This window comes from Carlito syrichta, unplaced genomic scaffold (assembly GCF_000164805.1).
Source record: "Carlito syrichta isolate Samal-C Ts95f unplaced genomic scaffold, Tarsius_syrichta-2.0.1 Scaffold308820, whole genome shotgun sequence".
NCBI classification, from domain to species: Eukaryota; Metazoa; Chordata; class Mammalia; order Primates; family Tarsiidae; genus Carlito; species Carlito syrichta.
Window position 1 is genome coordinate 246,056 of NW_007252916.1, and position 24,503 is coordinate 270,558.

The following is a 24,503-nucleotide window of genomic DNA, read 5'->3' on the forward strand; positions in this document are numbered from 1 at the left end:
CCTTCTGCCTCAGCCTTCCAAGTAGCTGGAAATACAGGTATGCGCTACCATGCCCAGCTAATATTTCTTTGATTTATTGTAGAGATGAGGTCTTGCCAAGTTGCCCAGGTGGGTCTCGAACCCGCGGGCTCAGGCAATCCACTCACCTCAGCCTCCCAAAGGCACGGGATTACAGGCTGAGCCACCGAGCCCGGCTGGTATGGTCATATCTTAACACCAACTCTGGAAAGTTCTGCCTCCCTTCCATACTCCATATGGATAGAGTTAGGGATGTATGATTGAGGGTCCCAAGGGCTCAGAGACGCCCTGACTGGTAGCACTTTGGAGAAAAAGCAATTGTAAATGGAAAGGCTGAAGGAGACTGGAGACCCTTGTGATCTAACTGCTTTCCCACCCCCATGCCTCAGTTTCTCCTGTGGTTTCCTGTAGTACCTTGAGGGTGAATCCGTGGGAAGGGTAGGAACTCCTCTGAAAGCATGCGATAGGATCCAGGGTGTGATAATTATAATTATAACACAGGGTGCTCCCCCATCCCTTTCCCGCTTGCCCTACCCCACCCTGCAACAGTGGATCTCAAAGCAGCATCTGGGTGGGGTTGTTCCCCTGGCACAGGTGGGGGCCTGAGTCCTGAAGAGGGGAAGGGGTTTGCCAAGTCGGAGGTGGAGAGAAACCGGGGCGTTTTGGCATCTGGCCTGCCCCTTAGGGCTACCCTTCATCAGCAGGAAATAGCCCCTGAAGAAGAGGCCACGGTCATGGTCATTGCTAGGGGTTGGGATCTAGAGCCAGAATTGGGGTCATAGTCTGGCGACAGGTGTAAAGTCCAGGATAGTAACTCACCGTCAGTCAAGACCTCCACTTTTCTGATCCTTCTTTACTGTTTTTCCATCCTGACATTCATATATTCAGAAATTCATGGCTTCATGAATTCACTGGGAATGAATTCAGTTCCCATAAAGTGCTGTGGACTGTCCTCACATGGATGATAGACAGTATTATAAAATAAGCCCAACTTTCAAGGAGTTCACAGACTACAACTCTCTTCCTGTCCCTCAGTTTAACGTATTTACTGAATCTCTGGCACACAGCAGGCCTCAATCAATGTTTCTTGAATTGAAGCTTACAATTTTGCTAAGGAGATAAGATGTGCACAAATTATGAGCACATAAGCTATAATAAAGGGACTAGCAAAGACTGAGGAAGAATAGAAGAAAGATTAATTTTGGGTGGGAGGAGCTGAGAAGGCTTCATGGAAGATGTGGCATTTGAGGTCAGCTTTGAGAGAGGAATATGAATTTGAAAGGCGGAGTTGGTGGGATGGCAGTGGAGGACATTCTACATAAGATGAATGTCTTACTGCTTCTTGAGTCTTCCTTCCTGCCCCCTCCAGACTGCAGGGCCCTGCTGTGAGATTCCCACCTGTATATATTTTCTTCTTCCATGACTGTCTCTATATTTACCTGTTTCTTTAGCCCTAGTCTGCAAGTGATTTTGCCCCTCCCCTTCACTAAATTTTCAGGGGGCTCAGATAATGCTCCCTTCCTCTGGCTACCCCATATAGGCCAGTAAACTTTTATGTAACTTGATGGTCACATTTTATGCATCCAAAATGGAAACACATGGGCTGACCAGTATACTTATAGGAATACTGGGACAGAGCATTTGAAGTCAAGATTGTCCTTGCAAAGTCCAGGCATGTGGTCTTGTCCAATGACCATGGAGTAAAAGAAGTAAAATGATCCTGGAGAGGGTGAAAAGGAACTTCTTTTCGCTCAAATTGTGCTGCTGCACTTTTGGAACTCCTGGCTAAGATGTTGAAGCTCAGAGGGGCCCCAACAGCAAAGCCAGGAATTTGTGGGCTGGTTTTTTGGTCAGTCCCTTGACTTCTCCATAGGGTTGAGAATCAGGGCAGTCATTTAAGCTCAAGGGTCTTTGAACTAGCTCCCTGCCTCAGGGGTAGAAGTGTCTGAGCAAACCATGATACTAAGTTGGGTATTCTTTGGCAGATCCCTGCCCCTGTCTGGGCCTCATTTTTTGTCGACAGAACCCTCAGTTCTGGCCTTCTCTGATCTGTGGTTCCAAAGCCAAGCCCCTCCAGGAAACTGCGGAACTTGTCAAGGCCCACAGGAGGCAGTGAGGCTAGCCGGGTGTGGGACGCTTGGGTTCCTTGCCACCCACAAGGGCCTTGCCCCGTTCATCCTGAGCTGGCCTGGTGCCTCCGCCCCTCTCCCCAGCCCTTGCCGCTCCCTCCACAGCCCCTTCCACACACCCGCTAGTAAAACCTGTAGCTGGGGATGGGACCCCAGTGCCCCCACCCAGATCCTTCCCTCTTTCCCTCCCTCCCTGGCGCCCATTAGCTAGCTAGCCTGGGCCGTGGGGGCGGCGGCTGCTGAGTCTCCGCCAGGCCCAGCCCCCGGAGACGCACCTGTTCTGACCTGCTGAGCAGGTTCCCAGGTTTCTGCCGTCGTTGTTGGCCACGGCGTGGGAAGCAGCTCTGGGGGAGCTCGGAGCTCCCAATCACGGCTTCTTGGGGATAGCTCCGGCTGGGTGGGCAGACCGGGGCCGGGTCCCCTAGTGGAGACCCAGGTGCGTGAGGCAGAGACTCTGCGGCTTCCTGCCTTCCCAGTCGGTGCCTTACCCAGCTGGAGAGCCGGCTCCCAGGGAGAACTCGGTGGAACTTCAGAGACGCTGGGCAGGTCTGCCTTTCAGCCAATGCCCCTGTCCCTGGGAGCCGAGATGTGGGGGCCTGAGGCCTGGCTGCTGCTGCTGCTGCTGGCATCGTTTACAGGTAGGACTTGCCTGAACCATCAGGACCCTTGCCTGCTTCTAAGGCCAACTGGGCACAGACACGCACGCACGAACACGCAAACACACCCGCACACAGGCAAACATTCTCTTTCCTTTGACTCTGAGCTGAGGAGCCAGTCTCTCTTTCCCACGCTTCACTGCCCAGTGGTGCTCCCAGAAGAGCCAGTGTAGCTTTCCCCTTCATGTCCCTCCCAGCCCCCGACCAGGTCACTCTGTCTGGGATCCTTGCCTACCTCTGCCAAATCCTTGCTTAGACCTGAGCTGTCTCTGGGAGAACAGACATGGTGACCTGTGCAAGTGGGCAGAAAGGTGAAATGTGTGAGGACCCGGTTCATCCCAGGGTTTCCTGGAGGCTCCTTGGTCTACCCCCGGGTTCCAGGACTGCTGTCTGGAACTGGGGCTGACTCAGGGCTGAGCTGGTCTCTGCAGTCATCAGGGTGCAGGAAACTCAACGCCCAGACAGTGGATGGGCATTTGTCTCCTTCTCTTCTCTCCATTATGTACCAGGACTGGACACTTGTTGGGGACTAAAGCATAGTTGAGCCCCTGGCTCTTCCTAGGCACAGTGTTAGGTGCTAGGATGGTAATAAGGGGGTTGAGGTGGGTGGGGTCTGAGCTAGGGTACCTTGTAGGGTGTGGTCCCCTTTTGTTTCTCTTCTGCCCCCCATTTTCTCCAGTAGGTGCCTTGTATGACTCTTCATATCCTGCCTGTTTAATATAGAGAGAACAGACACAAATGAAAGGAATTTCTAATCTGCAGAGTGCGGGAGAGAGTCTGTGTGTATAGTGAGGTTGCAGTGGGATTCCAGAGGCCCCTCCTAGGGTCATGAGCCACTGAGAAATCTTCCTCCTTAGAAATATAGGGCCCTAGCTGGATAAGACAGTTTCTTAGCCCCAGGGGCCTCAATTGTCCAACAGACCCCATCAGTGATTCCCCCCACCTAGTACACAGTTGGGGCTCTCAGGAGGGAGCCAGGCCTAGATGTCTGGATGGCAGGAATGGGGCTGCTCTCACCCTGATCTCGCTCTAATTACAGGATACTAAGCCCTTTCCCCTGCCACCCCCCTTCTATTCCCACCCTGCACCTTAACTCCCATCTTCCAGACAACCCTTCTCTCTTTTTTTTTTGTTTTTGTTTTTTGAGTTGGAGTCTCACTCTGTCACCCACACTGGAGTGCAGTGGCCGCTCCCGGCCACTGCAGCCTCGACCCCCTGGGCTCCGGCGATCCTTCCGCCTCAGCCTTCCAAGTTACTGGAATTGCAGGTGCGCGCTAATTTTTGATTTATTGTGGAGATGAGTTCTCGACCAGTTGCCCAGGTGGGTCTCGAACCCGCGGGCTCCGGCAATCCACTGACCTCGGCCTCCCAAAGCGTGGGATTACAGGCTGAGCCACCAAGCCCGGCTCCCTTCTCTCTTACTTGGTCCAATAGGGTGGGATCTGACCGCTGGGATCAGGAAACCCAGAAGTCCCTGTCCTGTGAGATCTACCCACACCTGAAGAATGGAGACTCGCTCTTTCAGGACTTGGAGGGATCAAAGAGATCGCTACTCCAACTCCCTCATTTATTTGTCTGTTTGTTTGTCAGGGTCTTACTCTGTTGCCCAGGCAGGAGTGCAATGGCACAATCATGGCTTACCACAGTCTTGACCTTTGGGTTCAGTCAGTTCTTCTGCTTCAGCCTCCCAAAATGCTGGGATTCTAAGCACACACTACCATGCTTGGCTAATTATTTTGTTATAGAGATGAGGTCTTGCTATGTTGTCTAGCTTGTCTTGAACTCCTGGCCTCATTCAATACTCCTACCTCAGTCTCCCAAAGTGCTGGGATAACAGGTGTGAGCCACCATGCCTTGTACAACTCCTTCATTTTACAGATGGAAAAACAGAAAAACAGGCAACTGAGATCTGCAAGATTACTCAGTGTCAGAAGCATAACCAGGGTCAGTGTCTTGGCCTCTGACTCCTAGTTCATTAAAGAATAGTATGTTTGCATGTACCTGGGTACGACCAGGCACTAGATGCTGCAGAGCACTAGATGCTGCAGAGCACTAGATGCTGCAGAGCACTAGATGCTGCAGTGGTGAATAAGACACGGACACTGCCTTCTTTTTCCATGAAGCAAACTGCTCTAAGACAAGCCTGGGGGAGGGGAAAGGAGACCCCTTCTAGTTAGGAAATTACCCCTGACTTTGTCCAGTGCCCAACTGAGAAGTGTCGTGGTAGAGGAGGGATCCTGGCTCCAGGGTTACCCCAGGAAGCAGGGGCCTAGTGGGAGACAGCCTCCTGGGCTGTTGTGTGACCTGCAGAGCTGGGGTGGCTCCACAGGCTGTGGACTCCTAGCCTGGGGAGTAGATGGTCTCCCTCCTCCATCACCTTCCCCATTGCTGCTCTTCTGTGGATAGACACCTCCTTAATGGCCCCCAGGAATCTAAGGTGTTTCATGTCTCTGAAAAGTCCTTGGACCGGGGTTGGGTTCAGACCCAAAGTCTTGGGTTCAGACCCAATTTTCTGCTAGTTATTTGTTAGATGACTTTGGGCAACTAAGAAGCTAGACTTCTTGAGGCCAGGCACAGTGGCTCATGCCTGTAATCTCAGCATTTTGGGAGGCAGAGCAGGATGCTTGCTTGAACCTAGGAGTTCAAGACTAGCCTGGGCAACACAGTGGAAACCCTGTTTCAAAAAAAGAAAGAAAGGAAGACACTAGACTTCAGTAGGTCAAGAGCTAGGGCCAAATGATCTTGATGGATCTCCCAGCTCTGAAATACTATGATCTGTGATTGTCCAGCCCCAGGCTGAAGGGGAGTGCTGGGGTATTAGAGTCATTCAGTTTGGCTGTGGAGACAGAAGGGGGAAAGGGCCCTGGCCCCATCTCTCAGAGGGACCAGAGGACCTTTCTCCAGGATGTGGCCTTTCTGGGCCCTGCTGCACCCCCACCCCAACTCCTGGGCCATTAGAGCTCTGAGCCCCAGGGCCCTGCCCCACCCCTGACAGGGAGAGGAGCCCAGGCTTGGGAGGCGCCTGACACCACAGCTCTTTGTCTCTCCTTAATGGGATGAGTTTCCGGGTGAGGTCCCCTCCCTTCTCCCTCCCCCATCGCTTGCCCCAGGGCTGAGGGGCCCAAATCTATGAGACACCCCCTGCACAGGATCCTAGTCCCTAGCTCTTTGTCTGGGCCCAGAGAGTGAGTGGGTCTCCGAATACTGAGGTCTGCCTTCTGGGGACCAGGGTTAGCTTCCTGTCAGAAGTTAGTTTCCTAGAAAGGGAGGGGCCCATCCCTGCTTTTCTACTCTTGTTTACAGAGGGGAGCAGGGATCTACTCGAAGCCAGGAAAGCCAGTGAGGAAGGGTAGCTTCCCTGCCTAAGGTTGTGAGGACCAGGAGAATCTCAGGGAATCCTGTGGCCCCAGTGACCTTGGTCCTGCCTTATTGTTTAAGGGGCCTGAGTTAAGGAGATCTCAGCCACAGAGATGGTGGTGCGCTTATGGACCCATTTGTGGACCACAGCATCGGGATCCTGGGGTCCCCCAGGCAGAGTGAATGCGGGTCAGTTGCGCGAAACAAGCTGAAGAGAGAAGGCCTGGGTTTTCTGGCCTCCAAAACTTGCTCTTGCACTGCCCAAAGAACAGGCAGAGGGGAGGGATGGAGGTGCTGGGGGAAGACTGAGTCAGGAGGAGAATAGAGGTCTGAATCTGAGAACAGAATCTAAGATGAGGAGGTGGAGTTCAGATTCTCCGCCATACTCCTGGAGAGAGGCTGTGGAGAAGGCAGGCAGGGAGCACTCTCACTGGAACAGGGAACCCATGGCCTCAGGAACTTTTCCCATAGTCTTCTGGCCACCACTCCCCCACCCCCCACCCCCGCCCCTAAAGCTGGTGTGTCTGAGAGCTGGGGTTGAGGCTGTGATCTGGGGTGGGGCAGAGCTGGCCAGCATGGGTGGAGGGGTGGCATGGGGGGGCGTGGGCTAGGATCTCAGGAGTTTGGGAGAAGCCGAATTCTGGGTCTCCCACCCACAGTGTGGCTGTTGTGGTGACTCAGCCCGGCTCAGACTCTGGCTCCGGGGGGGTTAGGGGACTTATCTGTGCTGGGAGCTGTGTCTGGGCCAGAGCTGGGGCTGCCTCAAGGCCTGTCCTCCCCCATTGTTCTCAGCCCCCTTTGTGATCGGTGTGGCTCCCCTCCCCAGACACTAATCTGGGTGGGCGCTTTGCCCGGGTTGGGAAGCTCTCACTAATCTGGGGGGCTTAAGACAATGGGGGGTAAGTGAGCGAAGTGGATGAAGGCGGAGGGAGAACCTTCTGGTTGTTAAAGGTCCTTCGCACTCCAAGCCAAGGTTATGGGGGAAAGGGTGGAGTAAAAGGGGCCTGCTGGTTGTGCAAATCACCTGTTCTGGGGAGGAGCCTCGGTGCTCCCCTCCCAGGTCCTTTCTCACCCCAAACTCACCCACATACTAAAGCTCTCTCTGGTGGAACCTGTTGCTATAGGGTTAGGGTAGGCAAGAGTTAACAAAGGAGAATGAACCCCCAGAGCCTGAACCCCTCCCCCAGCCTCAGGCAGCCCCCCCCCCCCCACTAAACCCACACCAGACAGCACTCACACTGGGCCTGGAGCAGGAGCTGGTTTTTCTGGTGGTGGCAGCAACAGAGCCCTGACAGAGGTTCTCCTGGAGAGGCCTCCTTGGGGGGCCGGGGGTGTGAGGGGCCTGAAGGAGTGGCTGGGGGTGGTGGTGAGAAGGGTAGGAGTCCTGTCCGTAGGAACCTGAGGAGCAAGGGCAGGAGCTTTTGTTTCATTCTGTTGGGGAGCTCACGATGGCAATTTCCCATCACCCGGAGGGACAGTGACCTCATCTCTGGGTACCTCTGCTTTGAACCTGAGATGAATCTGCCCTCAAGTCTTGGGGTGAGGTGGGGAGGGATGCCAGGGGTGACATTCCAGACAGAATGCAGAGGCAAAGGCTCAGAGCCACACACCACTGACCAAGGTAGGCACGCGGAAGCCAAGAAAAACCAACAGCAAAATATTTACTATATGCACAGAGTTCCGCAAGACAAGAAGGCATGCATGCACATGGGATGTGAGGAGCACATGGCATAGTGTGTGCACACATGTTCCACACACAACACATAGCTCTTCCCTCTGGACATGACAAGTCCATACACTCTCCCAGGAGAAGACAGGAACACACCTGTGTGCCAAACACCCCCAAGTTCATGCAAGGAGATAGCCTCACATGCATGGGAGCCAGCACCAAGACTGGCCAGGCCCTCACCACAGATGCCCATTCATTCAGCCACAAAACTCACACTCACTCCCTTCTTCCTTCCCACAGACCCACCTCCAGGACCCCTATTTGTACCCCTGTAAGTACTAGCAGGGGGTACTGATGGAGAACGGTCCCTCATAAAGAAAAGATGCTTCCTGAAAGATGCTGTCCGTGGCTGGTCTCCGCAAGTGCCAGCCTCCGTTTCCCCTCCTGAGCTAGAGGCTGGGCCTCACACAGGGAAGTTGAGACTCAGGCACAGGGTGGGGAGCAGCCTGCCAGCCCAAGCCAGGAATGGAGGGCCTGTCTGGGAGCGGGCGGGGTACACAAAGGGCTGGGCTCCAAAGAGGCCCGTGGGGGCCTGGCCAGGGTGGGGGAGGCCAAGGGCAGGGATCCAGTCTGGCCAGTCGGGCCTGTTCTCTCCTTGCGCAAGGTGGTGGCGGCTACGGCTAGGCTTGCTGCTGTGCAGCAGCTTCTGAGTCACCAAGGCTCCTGACCAGCGTCCTGGTGCTCCCAGGAGGAGGAGTGGGGGGATCAGAAGAAGGAGTGCCCAACTAGCCAGAGTCCACCAGCCTCAGCAAACAATTTGCAGCAGAAGGGGCCATGGGCTTGGCCTGACCTGGCCACCGCATGCCACATGGTGACCTCACCAGGCAGGCAGTGTGTCTCCATTGTGATGACATCACCATGCTGACGCCAGGTCAGCACTGGGTGGGGGAGAGGAGGAAGAGACGGTCCTGGACTGCTCTGGCCTGGGAGCCTGGACTCCTGGGTCTGTTTAGCCAAGGACCCTTGTTCTATCCTAGGCCCAAGTTCTATTTTCTCTTCTCTTGTAGCCTGGTGGGTGTGGGGGGTGGGGTGCAGCTGGAGGAGGGCATTACCCCAGGTAGATGTAGGACAATGGGGGGCTGTGGGAGAGACCCAGAGGGAATTTCCTGTCTTACTGGGTTCCTTACTCTGCAAAGCTGGGAGTTGTCCCTTGGGAGTGGGGACCTTGGACTCATAGGTGGGAGCATGGAGGACCGAGACTCAGACACGTGCTGAGTACTCAATGGCGGCTATGCCCTGAGATGGTTTCTGAGGGAAATATGGGTGATTAGTGGTGGAGAGGGGGCAGGTGGTTGGCAAGTCAAGGAATAGGGATGGAAAAGATGTCATCTGCCTTGTCCCAGAAACAGTCTATAGAAGGGTTTGCATGTTCCAGTGGGACAGGGCTTGGGATCCCTGTGACCAGCATAGACACCAATGTCTGCAGCAGAAAGTGTGCTGTGCTGGGGAGCCCCTGCCCAAAACCCACTCCCCGCCCTTCCTTGGCAGCCCTGCTCTTACCAGTGCCAGAAGGAGGCACCTGGGAGGGGTGCGGGTGGTTAGCTGGACTCTCAGGCTGGGCTGGGTGGGACCGACATCAGCTTAGGCAGGTCAGGGCCCTGGTATCTGGCCCTGCAGGTCTGTCCTGCCCCATCCGGGCCTTCCCAGCACCCAACAGCATCCTCCCTCCCTCTATCCTGCCGGCAGGGCCACAGGACCCCCCTTTCTCTGCTCCACGCTCTGCCTCACTGAAACTTCTGGTCTGCGCCAGTGGGGCGTCACTTCCTCCCTCCATGCCTGCCTCTCTCCATCCTCCTTTCATTCTCTGTCCGGTTGGAGGTGCTCCCTTAGGCAGTGAACCCAACCCACCAGCCCACTGCCTCCCTGCCCAGCCCAAGGCCGTCATGCCCACGCGCCCTCCCTGCCCAGCCCAACTGAAGACCACTCGCTCCTCATTCTACTCTTTCCTACTACTGCCCATTTTTATCCTTCATTCATTCACCTGTACATTCATGCATTCGCTCAGTCGATACATGTTAATTGAGCACCAATTACGTGCCAGGAACAGAGACTACATACCACTGAACACTAAATCAGAAACCATGGTTCCATATGTGATGAGAGCTTTTACTCTTGAGCTCAATCTGATAAAACAAGAACACAGGGATAAGGTGCTAGGACGGGGTAATGCAGGGAACTGAGGAGTCTGGAGGAAGGGCACCCGGTGCCGCCTGAGGTGGGGGAGGGGCAGGGCTCCGGGAGGAAGCGATGCCTAAGCACAGCCTTAAGGATGAGTAGGAGTTACCCAGACAGTGATGAGTAGGAGCAGCAGACACAGGAGGAGGACATTCCAGGCAGGGGGCACAGTGTGAGCAGAGGTGAGAACAGCAGGGTGTGTGCAGTGCTGGGCAGAGGCAGGGCGGACACGGCTGGGAGTTGCTGGGGTGTGCACCCAGCGGCAGGGAGCTCTGGCCATCCCTGAGTGCCCTGTTGCTCTGCCCCAGCCCCAGTCTTTGCATTTCGCTTTGGATTCTCTGACTCCAAATAGATTCCTTCCTGACCGTGTGCTCCCTCAGGCCCTGCACCCCTCAGAAGCTACTCATCTTGGGGTCTTTCCTCTCCCTTTTCTCTCTTTCTGACCAGGGACCAAGTCCCCGTCCAGTCTCCTCCAGGAACAGTCCCCTACACCCCATGCTGATGCCACCGTGCCGGGCTGCAGCCTCCTAGCACGTGTTCCCGCTTCCCATCACCTCACCGTTTGCCTCACTCCCTGGCTAAGGAGACTTCAGCAGCTCCCACTTCCTCTTGACCAAGGCCCTGCCAGGCATGGGAGGTCCCAGGTGACCTGGCCCCACCCTGGCCCAGGCACATTTTCCTCTCTTGCTCAGCACATGCATCCTGCCTTAGGCTGGGCCTCTCCGCTCTGCTTTCTGAACAGGCCAGCCTCTCCACCTCCTCAATGTTTGCTCACCTTGGTCCCTTACCTGGAATGCCTTTGCAGGTCTCTCCCACTCCTAATTCTACCGTACACAGGACCCTCCCACATGACTTGGTCCCACAGTGACTGACCCATCCTGCAACTGGTCTGCAGCACCTGCCCTCACCTGGAGGGACAGTGACCTCATCTCTAAGTGCCGCCACTTTGAGCCTCATGTCTTGGGATGAGGTGGGAATGGATGCCAGGGGTGACCCCACTGAGCACTAAATCAGAACTATCATCACGTGTTTCCATATGTGTTTCTTGCCTCCGGGCTGACCTCAGTGTCCATGAGGGCAGGGAGCATCTGCTTATTTGCAGAGGGGGTTACACAATGGAGATCCCTAATTCCAGAATCCCTGCATGCTTCCCGCTGCTCTCATCAGTCCACCAAACACGAGCCCTTTGTCCCTCGTCCTTGGATACTGGCTTGCCATTCTGCCCCTGTCACCCTGGGCTTGCTCTGACTTCATCTCTGCGGGCCTCTGACCTGGGCCCTTTCTGTCTTCGGTGACTTGCTCATTCCTGCCTCTGCACCCCGGCTCATGCCATTCCTCCCACATGGAATACCTCCTGCACTCTGGGAACCCAGGTTTCTCACCTCCAAGCCACGACAAGAATGTTCCCAAGGGCCCACAGGGCAGACCCCTCCCACCCTGCGAACCCCGGCCCAGACACCGGCAGTCTGGACCCTTGCCGTAGCTCCCTGTCACATCCTGAAAGCGTTCACTTTTCCGCCTCGGTAGGTTGAGCCTCCTGTGAAAGTTTGTTGGTGGCTTTCCCGTTTCTGTGTGTACAACTTCCATTTCCCTGATGACCGTGATCTCCCTGAGGACAGGGGCGCCGAGGTCTCTGGTCCTGCCATAGCCTCCCACCTGGCAGTTGCTCAGGATACAATTCTAGGCTGCAAGGGGGTGTGAGTCTTCTGTACGTCCTCTGTGTGGCCTCAGGCAAGCCACTTCCCCTCTCTGGGTCTCAGTTTCCTCATCTGTTAAATGGCAATAATAACGCCTACCCCTCGGGAATGTGCTGTGGCGCTAACGAGGTAATGAACCGAACGCGCTTTGCAAGCACTCGATGCTTCGGAGCTGCATTGCCGTCATCACCCCGCGGACGGCTCCCGGCTCTGGCAGCGCCCCGACCCCTGCCGCTCCCGTCTGCCCCCTGCAGGCCGGTGCCCCGCGGGCGAGCTGGAGACCTCGGACCTGGTGACGGTGGTGCTGGGCCAGGACGCCAAGCTGCCTTGCGTCTACCGAGGGGACCCCGACGAGCAGGTGGGGCAGGTGGCATGGGCGCGGGTGGACGCGGGCGAGGGCGCCCAGGAGCTGGCGCTCCTGCACTCCAAGTACGGGCTGCACGTGAGCTCGGCCTACGAGGGCCGCGTGGAGCAGCCGCCGCCGCCCCGCGACCCCCTGGACGGCTCGGTGCTCCTGCGCAACGCGGTGCAGGCGGACGAGGGCGAGTACGAGTGCCGGGTCAGCACCTTCCCCGCCGGCAGCTTCCAGGCGCGGCTGCGGCTCCGAGTGCTGGGTAAGTGGGGCCGGCCGCCGGGTCGGGGCCGCCGCGGCTGTGCGGAAGCCCGGGGTCCAGCGGGCGGCAGGGGGAGCAGAGATGGATGCGCAGAGGCAGAGGACGCGCAGGAACAAGAAACGGGCCTGTCCGGGAGAGAAGCTTCCCGCCCGTCCATCCTTGCACCCAACCCAGAGAGTCCTCCAAGCAATCCCAAAGGCTGGGGAGGAGTCCGTTCTTTAGGAAGCGCTTCCTTCCAGACCACCTGAAATTTCCTGGCCCTCTTCCCCTGTGGAGCAGTATGGCGCCAGCGTGCTCTCTCTTTTGCACGGCAGCCTTTCAAAGAGCCAGGTCCTTTGTCATGCCTTCCCAAACCCGCTCTCCAAGCCACGGTCTTGCTTCCTGCCACAGTTCCACCAGGGACACTGAGTCCTGCACCATCTGGGCCCCATAGTTTTTTTTTTTTTAATGTGGGGGCTGGAAGTGGACATATAGGCCCAGCTAGGGTGTGACCATTCAAGACAGTGGAGCTAATACCTTCCCACCTTCAGGGAATGTGGTCTGAGATCACAACTGCCTTTTTAAACCAGCACTTTGCACTGTGGACACCTGTGATCAACTCAGGACCCATGGTCAGGATAAGCTTTTTCCATTCTGTGCTTGAGCTATTCATATTTTGAAGATAAAAACACAGACTTTTATTAGTTTCCCTTTATCACATGAAGGTTGTAGCAGCAGCCTTAGGGTAGAAAACGCTGAGTGCAAATCCAGGACCCAGGCCCTGTCATCTAAAACCTGGTTACCTGGGACCAGTCGTCTAACCTTCCAGAGCCTCAGTTCCCTCACCTGTAAAACAGGGATAATAATACCCACCTCACTAGTCTGTTGACAGAACTAAATGAGATAATGTTTATAAAGTGTTTAGCATGATGGCACATGGTAAGTGCTTACTAAATGGTGGTTATTATTATTGCTATTATATAGATGATATCTTGGGGTTTTTTTAATTACCTCATTATTTTTGTGAAACAGATGACCCATGTTCATTGCAAAAAGTTCAAGTTGGGCGCAGTGGCTCACTCCTGTAATCCCAGCACTTTGGGAGGCTGAAGTGGAAGGATCGCCTGAGCCCCGGAGGTCGAGGCTGCAGTGAGCTGTGATCATGCCACTGCACTCCAGCCTGGGCAACAGAGTGAGACTCCGACTCTAAATAAATAAATAAATAAGTAAATAAATCCAAACAATGGAGAAATATACAAAGGCACCTGAAATTCTACCATCCATCTGTTGTCTTTGTGAAATAGGAGAAAGAAAGTACCCTGAATGTCTGCACTTTCGCAGAACTGAAATGGGATGGGCAACCCCCGACGGGTTGTGCAGACCTGTGATCCCTGCCCTCTCCATCTGCAGTGCCTCCCCTGCCCTCACTGAATCCTGGTCCAGCACTAGAAGAGGGCCAGGGCCTGACACTGGCGGCTTCCTGCACAGCCGAGGGCAGCCCGGCCCCCAGCGTGACCTGGGACACAGAGGTCAAAGGCACATCGTCCAGCCGCTCCTTCGCTCACTCCCGCTCTGCTGCTGTCACTTCCGAGTTCCACCTGGTGCCCAGCCGCAGCATGAACGGGCAGCCACTCACCTGTGTGGTGTCCCATCCTGGCCTGCTCCAGGACCAAAGGATCACCCACATCCTCCAAGTGGCTTGTAAGTGCTGGGCAGCATGGGGAGGGAGGCCATGTGGGTTCTGAGAGGCCTGGCAAGATGGCAGGGCCTGAGCCACTCTGGACTGGCCAACCTAGGGCCTGGAGGCTGCAGTGTGTGTGAGAGCACCTGTTGTCCAAAGATGGAAGACCTGGGGCCCGACCCCAGATGCCAGACCCCTCTGAGTTTCATCACCCTTGTCTTCACAACAAAGACTGCCCTGTTTCATGGGTGTCAGGAGAATCCATGATAAACAAGGAATTCAAAGGACTTTGTAAGTTGTATATACACTGGGCATGGTGGTTCATGCCTGTAATCCCAGCACTTTGGGAGGCAGAGGCGAAAGGATTGCCTGAGTCCAGGAGTTTGAGACCAGCCTGGGCAACTTGGCGAGATCCCATCGCTACAGTTAATAAAAAAATTAGCTGGTTGTGGTGGCTCTTGCCTATAGTTCCAGCTACTTGGGAGGCTGAGGCAGAAGGATCGCCTGAGCCCAGCAGGTTAAGGCTGTAGTGACCGTGAATGTGCCACTGCACTTCAGCCTGGGCAAAAGAGTGAGACTAAGTAAAAAAAAAAAAAACAAAAACAAAAACAAAAACAAAATCCAAATAAGCCAGGCATGGTGGCTCATGCCTGTAATTCCAACACTTTTGGAGGCTGAAGCTGGAGAATCACTTGAGGCCAGGATTTGGAGACCAGCATGGGCAACATAGCAAGATCTCATCTTTATAAAAAAAAAAATGTACATGTAGCGTTTGAAGACAAACAGACTTGGACAAGCCCTGGTTCTATTTACTAGCTGTTATTTAATCTTGTTGATCTTCAATTCATCATCAGCAAAATGAGTATTTTACCAACTTTACAGGATTTTGATGATAATTAGATGTCAAGAATGCAAAGCAACTTGCACAGTGCTTAGCACACTGAAAGCATATCAGGGCCAGGCATGGTGGTGGCTCATGCCTGTAATCTCAGCACTTTGGGATGCCAAGGCAAGAGGATTGTTTAAGACCAGGAGTTTGAGACCAGCCTCGGCAACATAGTGAGACCCTGTCTGTACAAAAATAAATTACGTAATTAATCCAAAATAAATAAATAAATAACAGCACTCAGTAAATGGTAGATATTCTTTTCCCAGTATTAGATTTCAAGCCTCTGGGGGGCAGGGAGGGGATAAGACTGTTTTCAGCGTTTGGCATTATTTCAGCATTTGTAGGTCCTCAACAAGTATTTGTTAAGTAAATGTCTTCGCCACTGTACAATGCAACCATGTATCCAAAACCTCTTTGTATGCCCTAAAGCTATTGGGGGGGGGACTTCAAACACATGTCAATTTAAGAAAAATATGAATAAATATAGACAGGTAAATTCCAAGGGAGAAAAAAAAGTAAAAAAAAAAATAGAAATGAACAAATGACCTGGTAGCACTGTTAAGCCTTTGAAGAGTCAGACAGCATTTACTGAGCACCTGTTCTGTGACTAGCACTATGCTAGGTACAACAGGATGTCCAGGAAAAGTATGACGTCACTACCCTGAGGGACTTACAGGCTCACTGCACAGGTAAACCCATATGGACTCCTAGCTTAGAGAGAGGAGGGAGCCATGTGGCCAGGAGCCATCAGTGACCTGGGACTGAGCTGGGTTTGGCGGTAGATGAATAGGATGGAGAGGGGCAAGGAAGGCAGTTTCAGGTGGGGACCCTGCAGGTACCACATGATCCGAGGCATCATTCCCATTCTTTCTCCTCCCACCTCTAATTCCAGTCCTTGCCGAGGCCTCAGTGAGGGGCCTTGAAGACCAGAAACTATGGCATGTTGGCAGAGAAGGAGCCACGCTCAAGTGCCTAAGTGAAGGGCAGCCCCCTCCTTCGTACAACTGGACACGGTGAGGCTTGGTCTGGGAGGGCTGAGCCAGGGACCGGGTTCCTTCCCTCTTGGGGCCGCGATGTACTCGTTAGGCCTGGGACAGTATATTCTGATCCCCAAATAAATCAGGATCCATGTTCAGACCAATACAAGAACATACACGGTCATCAGATATTATTATGAGCTTGCCCAGGGAGTCTGGGATACATAGTCACTGGGAGGGACTAAATTAATAAGCTCTTGGAACGTTTTCTAATTTTTAAGTTGTGAAATGTGGCATAATATTTGTGTTAATATTTTATATGTTTACATGAGTACACAAAGTACACGAGACAAAAAATACTGTATATTTTTGTAACTGTTGTTAAACCAACACTGCTGTAACCACAATATTGCCAGTACCTCGAAGAAAACACCCACGACCTCCCTAGTTCCCTCAAGGAGTCCTTGGCTTTTTTCCAGGGTCTGAGATGTCCAAGGAATCAGGGAAGGGTCAAGTACACATGCTTGAGCCCATGACAGGCATGTTCTCATGTGTGAGCGTATGAGCAATACATGTGACTTTGTTTGGGGCTGTGTTCACGCACCCTGCTATGCAGCATCCTATGTGGTGGGGGGTGCAGTCCCATTTTCCAGTTACCTCTGAGCCTAGCTAGGAGTGGAGCATCCTGTTGTGTGGACTTTATTGCGTGTGTCTGGTACCCAGTGCTGGGTGACGTGATGCCTGTGGGAGCGTGTGGGCTGGCACACGTGTGGATCTCCCCTGAGTGTGTGTGGGGGGTGCCCAGGTCAGGCTGGGCAGCCCAGAGAAGGGACCTCTGCCTAGACCTGCCCCGGGGAGGGAGGGGCACCGTGGGAACAGCCGGCGGCTCTGGGTGACGTCATGGGGGAGGGGTGTGGAGAGCTGCCTGGGCACGTCGGGTGGTGGCAGCCTCAGCCCTCCCCAGCCGGCACCCTTCAGCTTCTCTGTCCTCCAGGCTGGATGGGCCTCTGCCCAACGGGGTGCGAGCAGAAGGAGACACACTGGGCTTCCCCCGCCTGACCAGTGAGCTCAGTGGTGTCTACGTCTGCCGTGTCAGCAATGAATTCTCCTCAAGAGATTCTCAGGTCACTGTGGAGGTTCTTGGTAAGCACTGGGGACAGGGACAAGGGACCTGGGCTGAGGGCCTGGTGGGGGGAACAGGAAGCAGGACAGAGAGAATGGATTGAGAAAATATTATTTGGAAGGGGCTGGACTGTGTGTGTTTTGCAGAGAGTCGAGCTGAGGGGGTGGTTTTGTGAGGACCCTGTAGGGGCCCTGGGGTCTGGGATGGGTCATGGCTCTGGGCATCCCCCTCAGACAGTGGTCTGTCTCCAGCAGACCCTCAGGAAGACTCAGGGAAGCAGGTGGACCTAGTGTCGGCCTCGGTGGTGGTGGTGGGTGTGATCGCCGCGCTCTTGTTCTGCCTTCTGGTGGTGGTGGTGGTGCTCATGTCCCGATACCATCGGCGCAAGGCCCAGCAGATGACCCAGAAATTGTGAGTACTGGTTGGGTGCATCCATGGGGCACTCCTGGGTGGGAACTAAGCTGGGAACAAAGAGGAGGCAAGCAGAAGCCGAGTCAGGACTGAGGCTAGAGAGGAGGCTGGGTGGCCTGACAACTGGGCACCCCATAGGCTAGAGATGGGCAGGGTCCCTCGGGAGGTGAGGAAGCACTTGAGGCCTGGAGCACAGGGTGAGGGGAATCCTGCCGCCTGTGTGAGGATCAGATCTGTGTGCCTGGCATCACCAGTATGCACACACGCGTGGGACACCCGTGCCCTTCAGCCACACTGCCACCTGCAGCCCACACTCACATGTGCAGAGCTGGCAGGGCACCCACACCCTCCAGTCCTGCCTCCCACAGGCCCGGCCGGGCTGGGCTCACCCTGGAGGCTGCCACTCCGTGCAGCTCCTGACAAGGGGGTGGGTTTTTGTCTTTCCCAGTGAGGAGGAGCTGACCCTGACCAGGGAGAACTCCATCCGAAGGCTGCATTCCCATCACTCAGACCCCAGGAGCCAGGTGTGTGCTAAGCTTGGGTGCATCCATGGGGCACCCTGGGGTCTGCTTGAGCCTGGTCCCTTCTGCAGGCCAGGAGCACAGCCTTCCACAGAGCCTGGCTGCTGACACATAGCTGGGCCGGGCTAGGGTCGAGTTGAGGTGGGTAGCTGTTCTGGGCTTCCCTGAAGACTCCCTTCAGCACTGGCCAGGGGCTACTCAGGGAAGCCACCGTCAGCACTGGTCTGGGGTGGGTTTGGGTGGCCGTGGAGGAATGAGGATGTTTGCGTTAACGAGAAAAGAGACCTGTCGGGTTGGGAGAAAGGCGATTAGGGAGGTCGCTGGTGGAGGACACGAGGGGAAGAGGCTTAGGGGAGGAGGCTGAGCTCCGTGCTAACCCCTCCCCCATGTCTGGGCTCCGCAGCCGGAGGAGAGTGTAGGGCTGAGAGCCGAGGGCCACCCTGATAGTCTCAAGGACAACAGTAGCTGCTCTGTGATGGTGAGGCCCCCGGCCCCACCGGTGTCCCCACTGCTCTCCTAAGGCCCCTCTCCTGGTCCCAGATGTAGTGCATCAGCAGCCCCTTTGCCAGTCCTGACCCTCTCGGCCCGGCCATCTCTGCTGTGCCTTGTTCTCCCGTCTCCCCCTCCCCGTGCCTAACACTTGCTCCTGGCCCCTGACCTCTGACCCCCCATGCCTCGGGCGCAACCATTACCCCGGCTTGTACCTGGCTCCGACTCCACCGTGACCCAACCCCATCATGCCTGACCGCCCTCCCTGCCTTGGCTTCTGATTTGCTCTCTGCCCTTGGTCTCCAGAGTGAAGAGCCAGAGGGCCGCAGCTACTCCACGCTGACCACCGTGAGGGAGATCGAGACGCAGACTGAACTGCTGTCTCCAGGCTCTGGCCGGGTGGAGGACGAGGAAGACCGGGATGAAGGCATCAAACAGGCCATGAATCATTTTGTTCAGGAGAATGGGACTCTGAGGGCCAAGCCCACAGGCAATGGCATCTACATCAACGGGCGGGGGCACTTGGTCTGACCCAGGCTTGCCTCTCTCCCCAGGCCTGACTCCTTCTGCTGACATGGGGGATTTTAGCTCCTGTGGGGGGCCTCCTTAAACGCACCCGTTTCTTGAGGAAGAGGCTCCCCGCCCACTGACTGCTCCATCTTTTCCTCCAACCTCTCTGTTCATCGGGAGGGCTCCACTGAGTCCCTCCACCGTGTGTGCGGGTCACTGTGTGTGTGCTGACTGTGTGTGCCCAGAAGGGCGAGCGACTGTCTATGTGGTACGTATGTGCTGTCATGTCAGAGTCCAGGTGAACCGTGGCAGGTGTGCCACAGGAACTGGTGGCCGGGGACGCTGCCAGGTATGGTGTGTGTGTCGTGTGACCGTGTGTGACCCCTGCCTGTCAAGGCAGGTATTTTCTCAGACCCCAGAGCAGTATTAATGATGCAGAGGTTGGAGGCACAGGTGGGGACAGCGGGCAGATCCAGGCGTGCGGGCGTAGCCGGAGCTGGCGTCTGGCGGCCGGAGTGAGGGAGCTGGTCTCCCGCCACTTGGGAGCTGCCCGCAGGTGTGGAGCAGTTGGCCCAGGGGTCTGCCAGAGGCCTGAACTGTTACAGAAGAAGCCCTCTGCCCTCTGGTGGCCTCTGGGCCTGCTGCACATACATGTTTTCTGTAAATAAACCTGCACACGGGAGCTTCTTGCAGGAATACTGCTCCAAATCGTTTTTTCTTTCTGTTTCCTCTTTTTTTCTTGCCCTGTCTCACAGTTGTATTTTTTATTTATTTTTATTTTTTTAGAGATGGGGTCTCACTATGTTGCCCAGGCTGGCCTTTAACTCCTGGGCTCAAGCGATCCTCCTGCCTCAGCTTTCCTAGTATCTGGGACTATAGACTTGCGCCACCATACCTGGCTTGAATCCTTTAATAAGAGAAAAAACTAAAAAAAATCTTTTTGATTTATCCAGTGTTTCTTACTGGGATTGCTTGAAGTGAGGCCACCCCAGGGTTTGGTTCCTGTGGGTCTGAAAGGTGCTCCTTCCGAGACGTCTAGGCAGCCCGTTGGGGAGGAGCCCGGGAGCTGGTAGAGTCTAGAATTAGCGTTGTGAGCCCTGTGGTCACTGGGCAAGGAGGACGTGCACGGTGCTCGACCCTAGTGACCCCTCAGCCTTCCCCTTGCCTCGTCTCTGTTTTTCGTTGTTTGTGGCCCCTTGGGGAGTTGCTGGAACTTGATGACAAGGGCTCCTGGTTCAGTGGGTGTGGGGGAGAAAGAGTGGTGACTACAAACCAAGGGTGGGTAGGCAGTCAGGTGAGGGGAAGGGGGTGCTGGGGTGAGGATGTGCCTTTTCTCCCCAGGGCTCACAGGTCACTAATCCAGGGTTCTTCCCGCGTTTCTATGGGTGGGGTCTGGGGCCGGGTGAGGTTTATTTTGATCTGCCCACCCACGTGCTCAGCCAGCATATCTAGATTTGGTGCCCAGACCCTTCGTGACCTGAAGCCTGTTGGGTTTCTGGGCTGAAGGTGAGACCTCCATGCCCTGCTCCCTAGCCAACGCAGGACTTTGGATGTGGAGCCTGAAGATCTAAGATCTTAATGTGTATATTGTGTGTAAATATGTGCATTTGTGTACATAAAGTGACATTCTGTTTTTAAATAAACAGACAAAACGTGTGCTGTGGTTCCTGCATTGTCCTTGAACCGTGTGAGCCCCGAGCCTCATGCTGTTCACCTCAGCACTATCCTTCCTGTGGTTCCACCTAGGAGAGAGGTCCGGGTGCCTGGGAGGGAGGGAATAACTGGCTTCCACAAGACCTTCGGCCATCTCAGAGAGTCCCCAGGTGGACAGAGGCACTAAGCGCCCTTTCCAGGATAGCCAGTGCCTTGGTTTGCAAAATATTTTAACTTTATCACACAGGAGACTCACACCAACAGCCATGTGAAATTGACAACAGATAAAGAATTGGAAACTTGAGTGAGTTTTACGGACTGTTAGAGCTGGAAGGATTTACGGATTACCCGATTCACTCCTTTCATTTCCATATTGTGGAAACTGAGGCTCAGTGAACTACCCTGACTTGACTGAGGTATTAGCCCCATCAGAGGCAGAGCCCGGCTTTGACCTCCTGGGAGCCTTGGTCTCCACCTTGGACCCAAGAATCCTGGTCTCTAAGAGTATCAGTCATCCGCTCATACCCCAGGCACCATCAATCCACCCCGGGGCTCTGACATCACCTCCCCTAGACCAATGAGGGAAGTCCCAGCAGCGGGTGAGGATGTGAATGTCGGCTACCTCCCCCACCCCAGGCCCTGTGGTTGCAAAGATGCTCTAACAGGAAGTGGGTTTTGAGGCGCTGCACAGCTTCCTGCCCCCCAGAGCTGAGTGGGGCGAGGAGGGCGAGTGCCCGGCTAGGCCACGAGACACAGCTTCTTGCTAGGGTCCTGGCAGCTTCCTCTTCCACAGCCACTTCCGTGTGGCCGGGGCCCCAGAGGCAGGAGCTGCTGCCTGTTGCCCAGGCCACCCTCCACCCCCAGTTTGGAGCCCGGCCCCCCTGGGGCTGGGCCAAGCCCGGCTGCTGGCTGGGATCCCATGGGGGACTGGTAGGGAAAAGGTCTTGGGGGACAGAAGTGGCCGGGCCAGGGCCCCGGGGCTCTGGCCATGAAGTCTCGGCAGAAGGGAAAGAAGAAGGGCAGCTCGAAGGAGCGGGTGTTTGGGTGTGACCTGCACGAGCACCTGCAGCACTCAGGCCAAGAGGGTAAGGCGTCCACTCATAGCTGCTGCGGGGTGGCTGAGAGGCAAGGGGAGTCTCCAGCCGATCCGTCTGAGGGGCAGAAGCAGCTTCCGGTGCTCGTAGGGAAGGGGCAGTGGCCTGGGGTCACCATCCTGGAGACCTGTGAGCAGGAAGACCGGAAATGTGGCTCAGTGAAGAAGGCAGGTGGCCCCCTGCAATTTTCGGGATGGGGTGGCTGAGGGGATTGGATTGTGAGCACTGAGGGCACAGTGATGGGGGAGGATGGGGATACTGGAAACCCAGGAGAGATGGGTGAAACCGGTGAGACACCGGTCAGGGACAGGAGAGGGAGGGTGAGGTGGCGGGGTCGGGGGAGCAGCGGCTGAAGGGGCAGTGGTTGTCCTCGGGTCAGAAGGGCCCAGGAGAGCCTGAGGATGGCGCTTGTGGAGGAAGGAGGCTTCCTGGCTGGAGGAGGGAGCCTAGGGATGCGGGTTCAGACGCGGGCCCCGCTGCAACCATGCTGGGCCACAGGTGTGGATGTGGGGTCAGGATGGCCTACATTTCCAGCCTCTGGGATTCTCTGGTTCTCCCTGAGCAAAGGAGAAACTGGTTCGGGAGTGGGGAGATTGAGAGGAGAAGATGCTGGAAAAGGGAACAGGGCAAGAATGAGGGAGATGGGTGAGGCCTGGCGTGAGGTGAGGGGGGGCAGGTGTGGGCATCTGCAGAGCTCGCCAGCTCTCCCTGGTTACCTTGGAGTGGGCCTTGAAGCCAGCAGGACCAGGGACAGTGTCGGCTCACGACTGGGCCTGGCGTGGAGTGGCCACTCAAAGCCATTTCTAGATTCAATTTGAGATTGAGCCTGGGGTTTCCTGGCAGCCCAGCCCAGCTTGTTTTTGGCACTCCAAGCTCCTCCCAGAGAAGGGCACAACCCCCCACCCCACCCTACCCCACCCCACCCCAATCTGTCATTTCCTCTTTGTCTTCTCTTCAGCTCTGGGCTGTGGTGCCTGAATTGCGGGAGGTTGATGGTGGTTCCCAGATCATTTCCTGCTCTCAGCCCCGCCCCTGCATCCCCAGACACCTCCTTCCCCTTTTCTCCTCCCCCTTGAAGGTCCCGGACCCCACTGGCCTTGGGTAAGGGAAAGCCTGGGCTCCAAGGAAGCCTGTTACACAGCTGAAGCCGCTTCCCCCGCCTTCCTCTCCTCTCTGGGCTGAGTGGATGTGCACAGACGTCCATGCAGGGCTCACTCCTTTACCAGGGATTCCTCTCAAGAGTGGAGATTCTTGGCCAAGGGCCACATTTTTTTTTTTTCGGTTTAGAGATGGAGTTCACTCTGTCGCCCAGACTGGAGTGCAGTGGCACACTCACAGCCACCGCAGCCTCGACCTGCTGGGCTCAGGTGATCCTTCTGCCCCAGATTTCCACGTCGCTGGTACTACAGGCACGCGCCACCACAGCCGGCTAATTTTTTGATTTATTGTAGAACTGGGTCTTGCCAAGTTGCCCAGGCTGGTTTCAAACCCCTGGGCTCAGGCAGTCCTCTCGCCTCTGCCTCCCCAAGTGTTGGTTTTATAGGCATGAGCCAAGGCACCCAGCTGGACCATGTGATTTAATCGGGGTGATGTTCTACCAGCTCCTGCAAGACCTCAGTGCAGCTCTTCCTGGTGCTGCCTTTCCTGTGGTCGCCAGCTAACCCTACCTTGAATCACTGAACCCACAGCCGGCCCAGACCCACTGTAGCCCCTTCCTCCGTCAGCTCTCCCAGCAGGTGAGAGGCGTGCTCTCAGGGGGGATAGATACCTGATTGCGGAGTCCTAACCCTAAGTGAGTCTCAGAGCGGGAGAGAGGTGCCCTGGTTCCTCCCCAGAACCTCGTCTGGCCTTGGGGTAGCGTGTCCAGAGCAGCAGGTGTGGCCTCTTCTCCAACCCAGCTTTTCCTGGTACAGAGAGGTGGAGAGCAAGGATGGGCAGAGGGAGGCTGGTGATGGCACCTCTCCTTAACCCAAGACCCAGGAAGAAAATGAAGACCCAGGCCAGGGAGGTCGCGCTTCTGGTTCATTGGTCCTCCCTGTTTGTTTCGGTTTCCCCATCCTCATGAGCCAGCTATACTGCAGCTCCCCTCTCCCAGCTCTTGGCCCTACAGGAGTCTCTTCTTTCCTTGTGTGCACTGAGTTCTTTCTTTGTCTGATCTTTATCTCTTCAATACCTTATTCAAGTTGACGATTCTTCTTATTTATTTGTTTATTTATTTTGAGTTGGAGTCTTACTCTGTTACCCAGGCTGGAGTGCAGTGGTCACTCCCAGTCACCGCAGCCTCGACCTGCTGGGCTCCGGCGATCCCTCCGCCTCAGCCTTCCAAGTAGCTGGAACTACAGGTGCAGGCTACCATGTCCGGGTTAATTTTTTGATTTATTGTAGAGACAAAGTCTTGCCAAATTGCCCTGGTTGATCTCAAACCCACAGCCTCGGGCAGTCCACTGGCCTCGGCCTCCCAAGGTGCTGTGATTACAGGCTGAGCCACCGAGCCCAGCCAAGTTGATGATTCTTTAGGTCCCCAAACTCGGGGCCCTCCTCCCCAGCCTGACGCCCATTTCCTGGGTGTCTCCGTCCCCTTTGATCCATCACCCTACCCTGTCTCAAGCTTTTGCTCTGACCTGTTTTCTTTCCTCCTACCTCCATGACCCATTTCCTCTATGACTCTTACTTTAACAGCCTTCTCTGGAGGTTCAAGATCAATAGAGGACAGGATGGAAAAGACCTGGTTTGGTTGCTGGTTTGTTTTTTTTTTTTTTGAGTTGGAGTCTCACTCTGTCGCCCAAACTGGAGTGCAGTGG

At 55.3% G+C, this 24,503-nt stretch overlaps 2 protein-coding genes across 5 annotated transcripts in view; both read left to right on the forward strand.

The window, feature by feature from the left end:
- The first annotated feature begins 2,420 nt into the window (after positions 1–2,420).
- Positions 2,421–19,880, forward strand: NECTIN4 (nectin cell adhesion molecule 4). Its single transcript, XM_008065916.2, has 9 exons — positions 2,421–2,785; positions 12,016–12,375; positions 13,765–14,055; positions 15,817–15,937; positions 16,896–17,044; positions 17,279–17,435; positions 17,884–17,959; positions 18,360–18,434; positions 18,752–19,880. The coding sequence occupies exons 1-9, from the start codon at positions 2,710–2,712 to the stop codon at positions 18,974–18,976; spliced, it is 1,530 nt and encodes a 509-aa protein (XP_008064107.1). The 5' UTR covers positions 2,421–2,709; the 3' UTR covers positions 18,977–19,880.
- A 1,369-nt stretch (positions 19,881–21,249) lies between these two features.
- Positions 21,250–24,503, forward strand: part of ARHGAP30 (Rho GTPase activating protein 30) — a 23,850-nt gene continuing 20,596 nt past the window's right edge. For 2 of the 4 annotated variants that reach the window (XM_008065917.2, XM_008065920.1), the window contains exon 1: positions 21,250–21,693. In XM_008065917.2, the coding sequence (XP_008064108.1) occupies positions 21,597–21,693 (97 nt within the window). In that variant the 5' untranslated portion in view covers positions 21,250–21,596. The remainder of the gene's footprint in view (positions 21,694–24,503) is intronic. The other 2 variants (XM_008065918.1, XM_008065919.1) reach the window with 2 other exon arrangements.